The sequence below is a fragment of the Ammodytes marinus genome, assembly GCF_949987685.1.
Source record: "Ammodytes marinus genome assembly, chromosome: 5".
NCBI classification, from domain to species: Eukaryota; Metazoa; Chordata; class Actinopteri; order Uranoscopiformes; family Ammodytidae; genus Ammodytes; species Ammodytes marinus.
The window spans coordinates 4,589,879-4,599,878 of record NC_137234.1 but is presented as its reverse complement, the minus strand read 5'-3'; the positions used below and the strand labels follow the sequence as shown (position 1 = coordinate 4,599,878).

The window sequence follows — 10,000 nt, the reverse complement described above, 5'->3', positions numbered from 1 at the left end:
ATCCTAACTAGATTATTTTTATCGTCGGATGTAGTATGTAGAATAGAAAAAAGAAAGAGTATGCGATTCGGAACGCAACCCTTGTATATAAGATTTTGGCTTACCTAAGAAAAACTATTGCAATGCCCATTCGAAAGGTGCCTAGAATTTAAATGCACATCTATTTGTACTATTACGGTAGCAATCATCAGTACAGTAACAGCATGGATAGACGCACACCAATGTGGCAAAGCTACTGTGTGCCAAGACTGTAGGGGGAATCAGTTTGGACTATTTTTGCCATTAGAAGCATGGAAGATATCTTAAGAAAATTCGAAAAATGCCACAGGTTCAAGTAGAGAACTAGCACATACTGAGCAATCCATTAAAACTAGTTAAACTGATGCTAGCTATGTGTTGCATTCAAGGTTTATGAAAAAATTGAAAAGTGCAAACTCTTCAGTCATGCTCAATCGCTCCTGTGTGTGTGTGAAACCTTTCTTTGTATTTTCATGTGTCATCCTTTCTTCATATCAATCAATACTTGTCTCTTAACTACCGTATTTTCCGCACTATAAGCCGCACTGGACTATAAGCCGCAGGTGTTATAATGTTTAATTACCATATGTAAGAGTTTGTGCACAGAGGGGATTGTCGGGAACGAGATGGCTGCTTGAGGAAGCTCCCATTTATTAACATTTCAACAAACAAGTTGCATATTTGCATAACGTATTCAAGTGTTACCATTTAGAGCAATAGTAGCTAGTAGCTACAGAACATCTACTGTGCTGTGTAATAACAGGGTCGAAAAATGGGGAAAAAGTCGCGGCTTATAGTCCGAAAATTACGGTAATCATTCATCATCAATCAACCAGACGGCCGCTGATCAGAACAACAGATAGAGATTGCAGTTTTCGTCTACACAATTCTAGAAGATGCCTCGCTTGGATTTGGATGCACGTCTATCCTAGCTGTTGTGGTAAAAGCACAGAGAGAGAGAGAGACACACAACAATGTCCAGCTGGCTTAAACAGGCTTTCACAGTTTTCTTAAGAACCGATGATCCAAACAACCTCACACTCAGAACACTGCACTCCCCTCTGGTTCTCAGCCACACGCCCACCAAGTGTGAAGTAGATCAGATAACAAGAAACTTGAAGGACAGACATTCTATATTGCAACGCTCCCTTGCTAACCCCTTCCTTTGGGAGAATTTACAGAAGCAACGGTGGCCTTCAAGGGCAAGAAGCTATAGTTACTAAAGATGGCATCATCCACCACTGCCTCAAGTCTTTCCTCAAAATCAAGTGATGAGGTGAAGATGTATTTAGTTATTTATTCTATAGTACTTCTTCTTTTTCTTGTGGGATAAGGCTGAATCACTTATGTACTAAATTTCAGCCCAAGTTTACACAAAATCCTAGAGACATGACCTCGCTGTCCTAAGGGGTTGTGTATTTCTAGCTTCATCATTTTACTTTGACTTAAATGTCAAGACACACACCAGGACTTATTACAGTAAATGCCACTACTGAGAAATACAGACAGGTTTTTTGGGCGCTGATGGGCTTTTTTTAATATTAATTTATATGAAAAAGTTACGCACTATTGCTTTTAATGTCAAGAAGCACACCAGTATAGCTGTAAGAAATGCCAGTACTGAGAAATACATACAGGTTGTTGGGCGCTGATGGGCTTTTTTTTTAAACATTCATTCATATGAAAAAAGTTACGCACTATAGCTTCAAATGCCAAGACACACACCAGTATATTATTAAAGGAAAATGCCAGTTACCTGCGTGTCCATTCTGAGCAGCAGCGAACAAGGCAGAGGTGGTGTAGTGGTGGTGGTAGGGTTGGAGGTGCGGTGGCTCGTGGTCTAGTTGAATGGGCTCGTCGTTGTAGTGTTGTGAAGTGGTCGCAGCAGTAGAAGAAGTGGCAGTAGTAGGACTAGCAGTAGTAGTGTTGATGTTGGTGGTGGTGGTTGTCTTAGTAGTAGGGTCTGGTTGGTTAAGCAGCATTGACAATAAAGTGACGTTTCCCTGGGAAGCAGCTTGGGGCATCAGGGGGGGGCTCCGGCTGTCCAGGGAGCCAGCAGGGAGCCCGCCGCCGCTGGGATAGGACGCTACGGAGGGACCCCAGCCTGTTGGGACGGGGGGCAAGAGAGGGTTAGACTGGGGGACAGGGGGTGTGTCCGGAAAAGCCCTACTAACGTCCTCCCTCCTACATACTCAACATGTGTATATTACATGCTGTCTATTTAACCATTGATTGTGTATGCGAGGTTGGTTGGACCGTTTACACTGAAATATACAGAAGCAATAAAGACTTTTTTTTTTAAAGTTCAGTGTCTTTTGAAAAGACGCAATGCATTGTGGGGCGGTTGAGTAAAAGTAACCTATCGATTCATACTCAAAATCTTCCCAGAAGTTAGTAATCATCCGGGAATTTCTCGGCCAACACAAACTCGCATACACAACCGTCACATACTCAAGGTAATGTCAAAATTAGTATGAGTAGGACATTATTAGGGCTTTTCGAACACAGCCAGGGAGAGAGAGAGAGAGGAGGCTAGAAGTGCTGTATAGGGCAGAGGAAAAGGTGGAAAGGTGTAAGGATGGTGGCAAGTTTGGAAGGGAAGGAGAGAAAATTTGAGTTGGGCACATATTGAAGCACTAGTCTCTTTTGTCCAGGCAGCAAGCAGGTATAAGGTGGGGGAGTTATAGTAGCTACATATGGGAAAGCATCCCAGTATCATATCAATTGTGTACTGTATTTAGGATTTTTTATTGTAAATATATATTTTTTAAATGTTAACAAAAAAATAAATAAAATCACGTTTTCAAGAAATTCAGCCAAACCTTTCGTGGTATCTTGTAAACTTTGGTATTAACACTAGAATAAAATACTGCGAGAAAAAAAAATCATAACAATACGTAGCCGCACAATTATTCAGCAAAGACTGATAATAATCTTGTTTTTTTATTTAAATATCTTTGGGTTTTGGTATGTGGACATTTTTTCCCTGCTTTCGAAAAATACCATTTATAAATGTCTGAAATCTAATCTGTGAACCGTGCCGCAGCCTCGACAAAAGAGTCTATAATCTCATCAACACTAAGACAGAGAGCTGAGTACTATTATTCATACAACATATTCACACAGTGCACAATTAAAAAAACACACACACATCATTTAGAAAAGATACTATTGCAATTCTACAACATTGTTTTAAACTAATATAAGCACAACACAGACAAACAAACAAACAAATGCAGTTAAGAACAGAAGAAATACTTAATTACTAAACACAACAACTTTGCTTAAGACTGCTAACTAAACAGCTGAGAAGTCTCATATTTAAAAGGTGTAGTCTGCGATTCTGGAGAACACACACACACACACACACACACACACACACACACACACACACACACACACACACACACACACACACACACACACACACACACACACACACACACACACACACACAGTACAGACAGGTAGCGGATCATGAGGAGATATTCACAGATTTTGACAACAATTTTGGCAACAAGCATTCTCCAGAATCACTGACTCCACCTTTAAAAAAAGCTAGAGATGCTACTTGCTAACAATGGTTTTATATAGCTGTCTGGAACCGGGAGGGTTAAAAACAAGTTAGAATAAGGGGCAAAGGAGAGAATTTCAGAGCAGAAATGTGGGTAACACTTTATAATAACTATCCGTTGTAACTTGTTAATAGATCATTAGTAAACTCTTAATTAATGATTATTAATGATTTGTTAAGTGTTTGTTAGCAGTTTGTTAAGGATTTATAACAATGGCAGATAGTTAATAGCTTAATAATTGAATCAGTTCATCTGGGAGGTAATCCGAGATTAACTGATCACGTCACGTTCAGATTCATGGCATGCACAGTGTGTATTGAGTTTATTTAAACATATTTGAAAATGGGGCTGCCCTCAGTTGTCCATGCACTGTGTATAGTCTATAGCCTATTTCAGCCTCGTCGGTATCTCGGATTACCTCCCAGATGAACTGATTCAATTATTAAGCTATTAACTATCTACCATTGTTATAAATCCTTAACAAACTGCTAACAAACACTTAACAAATCATTAATAATCATTAAGTAAGAGTTTACTAATGATCTATTAACGAGTTACAACGGATAGTTATTATAAAGTGTTACCGAAATGTGTCTCATAGACTAGAATAGAGCGATATAAAAGGGCTGTTAACATGCAGTAGAGAAATCCCAAAGACACTCATAACCACCACGGCTATAATGGTTGTTATTTTTCTGTCTGAGAGGGTTGTGCTAGGGGGAATAAGGGAACGCACAGAAGGCAATAAAAACATGTCGAACTGCTGCTGACAGCTCGGAAAAACACCGGGAAGTAAGCAGGATAGATTTGTAAAGTGGGAGAGATGCTGCAATCGAAATGCAATCAAATCCCCAAAGGTTGGCAACGCTGGTGTTTACGGCTATTTTTACTTGCCATCAGCGTGCGGTGGCTAAGATGTCATTATATTAGTGTAACAGAGGCTAGGATCTAACCTTTAAAATGCCATTAAATATAACACTTGGAGAGGGAAGCACTCCGTCTCAAATGGCCCATGTTTTTATTGACGGCGCCTGAAATATATTCGAGGATGGTTTTGTTTTTGTCGTAGTTAGTGAGGATAGACAAAATCATGGTATTACTGTGAAGTGTTTCTAAATGCAAAGATGAAGATTTTTTTTAAATATTAAAAGTATTTTGTCCCATTTCACATTTAAATTGTTATGGTAAATCCAGGTTATTACGACCTGGGTATTATTTTCAAATACAAAGTCGAATATCGCGATATATATCGTATCGCAAAGTATCGTGATGTATCGTGATGTATCATCATATAATAGAAATAATGGACATACATGGAAATAAGACCAAAGTTGAATTAAACTGGAAGTGTCCTTTGATCGTACTAACAGTCACCTATGGAACTCTGCAAACTGATTGGACGTCAGCAGTTGTATACGCCCATTATACAACAGTTAGGAACCAATGAGATCGCTGGATTTAGGCCACCCGTTTTATACATGCAAACATTTATATCGAAACCTCTCAATCACATACAGCGAAACGTCAACAACACATGGATTAATGAAAGCTGAACCAGGAAGTGAGCAGGCAGTGGAATTAGTGATGTCATGCACCTGGAGGATGGAAAAGGAAGGGGAGAGGGAGGGATGGATGGATGGAGGGAAGGAAGGGGGGATGAGAGAGGGAGGGAGGGAGGGAGGAGAGAGCAGCCTCTGGCATCAGCTTCAGAGCGGATAGGGGGTTACTGTAGGAAGGCCTATACCATCCTATATGAATACTTTTGCCTCAATTCACCCTGAATTGCTACTTCTGCTGTGAAATAGCTCATCTGTATGGTCTCTGTGCGACTGTCAAGCACTTGTTAGGGGCCATGTTGTCACTGTCAGCTGTTGATACTGATACTAACTGATTTATTTGACTGTTTTGTACTCATCTATTTTTGTATTTTTTGTATTTTTTATTGTTCTACATTGTTTTGATTTCCTTCATTTTCTTGCATTGTTGTTTTTTAATTTAGATAATAGTTGTTGTGTGTTTGTTTATTTGATTGTGTTTTAATCTAATAATCAAATGTTTTTTGGGTGTGGATTTCATACAAGCCTGTTCAGGTTTCTGCCACACCCACACGTGAACTATTTATGTTTTATCACTATGTGTTTTTGGATTGTTTGTTTGTGGAATGTTTAAAAACTAAACTAAACTTAAACTAAAAACAGGGCTAACGTGACAACATGGGAGAAAGGTGCCCGGAGCGAGGACACATGTAGGGCAGAGAAAGGAGGATTTGTAGAGAGAGGATGCGAGATATTGCAAAGGTTATTAAGGGCTGAAGGATAGAGCCAGTGGCATAGAAGGAATTGACCCATATGCTATTCTGATTTGCATTGGTTTAAACCAGTTTCCCTTTTTCCGATGCTATGCTATGCTATGCTATGCTAGTCTAAGCTAAGCTAAGCTAAGCTAGTGCCATAGAAAGACAGTTGAAGGAAAGAGGCAGTGAGTGGGGAGAGCGTGGTCGCGCCCCATTACCTGATGCTGTTGCCAGGGGGCTGCCCGCTGAGGCGCGGTTGCTACGGGAGGATGGAGCACTAACAGGAGAGGTGGAGGGGGGGTGAATGGAGGGGGGGCTACTGATGACGGGGGGGCACTCTGCACATGCTGCAGGCTGCCTGTCAGCCCCCCGGCCCCCCGCGGGCAGGGCACCCACCTGAGAGGCCGCCAGCGCTGGCACCAGCTCCAGGGCCGGCTTGGGCGGCAGGGTGGGCGTGGCGGGTTTGGAGCGGCCGCTGTCCCCCTTCATAGGGGGGTGGGGGGGCGAGGGGGTCTGGGACAGGCCCGGCTTCTTGGGAGGGATGGGGGGAGGGTTCCCCCGGTCGATCCGGGCCACCGTGGGCGACTTGATGCCGATGGGGTGGCTGAGCCGGCCTGGGAAGGGGCCGCCCTCTGAGGCAGAGTGGGGCAGGCCGGGCCGGCCCCCTGCTGGCGGGCTGGTGAAGCGCGACAGCACCTGCGTGACGGTGTGGCGCGCCTGCTGCTTGGCGGCGAAGTTGTCCCGGGGGACGGGCGAGGGGGAGAGGTCCCGAGCCGGGGGGCTCTGGGAGGAGGTGCCGTTTTGGTCCTGTTCCTGGAACTTGTAGCGCGCGGCCTGGACGCGCGGGCTGACGCCGCTGGGCACGCCGCTGTGGGGCGCCGCGCCCTCTGAGCCGTTCTCTGTCTGGGCCAGCCCCCCCGAGCTGCTGTGGACCAGCCCCCGGCCCGTCTTAGGGAGGCTCAGGCCCACGTAGTGCGCAGCGGGGCTGGGTTTGACGGGGATAGTGAGGGGGGTCTTCTTGGGACCCTCCGGTTCTGTAGGGGGCAGGTCTGTTTGACTGGACGCGGTTCGAGAGCTGACGGGCTCTGTAGCTACGGAGACAGAGGTGACAGCTTTAGGTGTTGGGCTGGCGGCCGCAGTAGCTTCTGCCTTAGCGTTAGCCGCAGTAGCTTCTGCCTTAGCGTTAGCCGCAGTAGCTTCTGCTTTAGCGTTAGCCGCAGTAGCTTCTGCTTTAGCGTTAGCCGCGGCGGCGCTAGCGTCCTGCTCAGTCTGTAGCTGGTGGAGCTGCTGCCGCAGAGTGTGGCCCTCGGCCTCCTCGCGGCCCAGACGGGCGCGCAGCTGCTCCCGCTCCGTGTCAAACTCCGACAGCTGCTTCTCCATCTTCGCCTCCATCTGCTGACTGCGCTGTCTCTCTGAGCTCAGCTCCTCCTGGGGGGGGGGGGGGGGGGACAAATCGATTCAGGTAAAAATCGCAAGAAAAAAATCAAAAAAATTAAATAAAAATGTTGTTTTTTAGTAGCATTTTCTGTATATATCTATATGTTCCTGACTGCCGCTGGTGATGTTGACTTGCCTTACAATCACATGCATCACAAATTTCACAAAATAGTCATGAAATTAAGATAGATAAGACATGGACTTTAGTTTGCTTTCATGCCATGTACTAAAAAAACGAAAATCAAATCCAATTTTAAAGTGGCAGTCAATCAAATCTAACCTGATACTAATCCTGGTATCCCAAAATACCCCCCTCCCCTACCTGCAGTCTGCCAGTGGAGCGCCCCTCCTCCTCCATGCGGGCCTGCAGCTCATCAAATCTCTGCGACTCCTCTACGACCCGCGTGGCGAGCTGTTTGCACTCGCGCACCAACATCATCACAATGTGTTTGTTCTTCTCGCGCTCGTCCTTCAGCTGAGCCGTCAGCTTACGGTGGTCCTGCTCCAAGCTCTGCAGCTGCAACTTCTCCATCTCCAGCTGGGAGGAGGAACACAATTAGGAAATTAGGGGACATTAGATCTACGAAGACACAGAGCATTTGTCTTGTGTTGGGTTGATGGACACTGTAAAAATTAAAATGTTGAAAGGCAACTGTCTTCACTAGATTTTCCAGTCTTGAGGCTAGTGCTTAAACTCTTACATTTAAGGAAAACTGCCTACATTTGAGGAAGAAAGAAATCATCATAAAGGGGAAATTGATCAATGGAAGAGATGGTAATACTGGATGTTAGGGAAGGTAGATGTACACAAATATACAGTCTTGGTCTAGTGATTAAGTTGGGGTGATGCACTGTAATATTAGAAATGTAGCTGTAACTTCTCCATCTCCAGCTGGGAGGAAGGGGGAAAAAACAATATCAGGGGATTCGATTAATGAAAGAGATCATAATATGGGGTGTTTGATGTGGTAGATGTACATTAAGACACAGCCTTGGTCTAATGTTTACGTTTAGTCGATGCATGTAAAAAATTTAAAAAGTTAGGAAAATTTGAAGATTCAAGAAAACTGTCTCCAATAGATTTTTGAGTTTTAAGGCCCAAACTAAAATTCTTAAGTTCTAAGGAATAACTGCCTACATTTGAGATACAACTAATTATCTTGTGTTTGTATCATTCAAATGTAATGAAAATGTATCCCTCATAATGTATAAGAAAATTCCAAGTTTAAAGTTCATTCTACATACTAAGAATTTCAAACAATAACAGTTCTGCCACTGCCGACTAATTTTCTGTCAAACAAATTATTATTGTGCTCCAACTGGCCTTAAAAAACAACAGAGTGCACACCACACCCCACCACCACCCCCTGTCCCAAACATGACCTCACCGCCTTTCCCCAGTGTCCCTAGTTCAAACCATCAGGGACCGGGCTACATGTCCCCACCAGCTGATGTGAGGGCTTAATAAGCAATGGGGAAGTGTCAGGGGAGCGCCAGTTGTTACTGAAAAGGGAGGCGCTACCACTAGCTGCTAATTGGGTGAGGATTATGTCTGCGGTGAATCGGCCTAATGCGTCTGAAGAACACATTTAGGGATGTGCTGATAAGGTGGTGACACACTGGGATGCGTATATGGAAACAAGGCGGATTAGGACAAGTTTAAAATATGTATGTACCGCACTTAAAGGAATACTTCACCCATACGGAACCGACGTTCTATCATTATAAAACCGCTGTTATAATATAATGAATGAGGTTTTTCTTTCCTCAGTCTTCCCTTGGCCCAGCTGTCCTGTTAATCCTAACATTTCCTACATTTTACCATGTGTGACGTCACGCATGGGGAAATGTTAGGGTTAGACAGTGAGACCATAAAACACTCTTTCTGCCTTTTTCTCAGGCAAGGATGAACCGATTTCGAAATACCTTTGCTTATATATACTACATAGGATCTCAGAGTTCAATACACCTTCATATTTCCACCAGGTGAAGTAGGCCTTTAAGTAAAGCAACAATGACACTATGAAAGAAATGCACAATTGGAAATAAATGAAGAAAAAATATTCATCATCAGATATTGAAGAGAGATTTCTTGTTTGACTATAGATTGAGTTTGTTTATTTAGACTAAATGTTGCAGCTACATTTCTCCAGAGGAAGATGTAGGTAAGAGATGATTGTGTGTTTGTCTGAGTATGAATGTGTCTGGTGTATGCAGAGGCATTATTAATGTTTGGAATATGGGAATACCAGCGTGTGTGTGTGTGTGTGTGTGTGTGTGTGTGTGTGTGTGTGTGTGTGTGTGTGTGTGTGTGTGTGTGTGTGTGTGTTTCTGTGTGTGTTTGAGAGAGAGAGAGAGAGAGAGAGAGAGTGTGTGTGTGTGTGTGTGTGTGTGTGAGACGTGTGACGTGTTGGGTCACACACACACTCTGTGTTGACGTATATGGATGTGTGAAAGTGTGTGTCCTCTCCCTGAACTCTATAATAATAACACAGAGATGATGTACTTCTGAACCAAGTGGAACATTTACAACACACACACACACACACACACACACACACACACACACACACACACACACACACACACACACACACACACACACACACACACACACACACACACACACACACACACACACACACACACACACCACTGCTCCTACTGTATATTTACT

At 43.7% G+C, this 10,000-nt stretch overlaps 1 protein-coding gene across 1 annotated transcript in view; it reads right to left on the bottom strand.

Annotated features, from left to right (window-relative positions):
- cttnbp2 (cortactin binding protein 2) overlaps window positions 1–10,000 on the bottom strand; it is a gene marked incomplete at its 3' end in the record, with an annotated part of 106,565 nt that overhangs the window by 42,014 nt on the left and 54,551 nt on the right. Inside the window, exons 4-6 of the mRNA XM_080028505.1 lie at window positions 7,646–7,861; window positions 6,105–7,314; window positions 1,775–2,122 (exon numbers count right to left, since the gene is read on the bottom strand). Coding sequence (XP_079884631.1) covers window positions 1,775–2,122; window positions 6,105–7,314; window positions 7,646–7,861 — 1,774 coding nt within the window. The remainder of the gene's footprint in view (window positions 1–1,774; window positions 2,123–6,104; window positions 7,315–7,645; window positions 7,862–10,000) is intronic.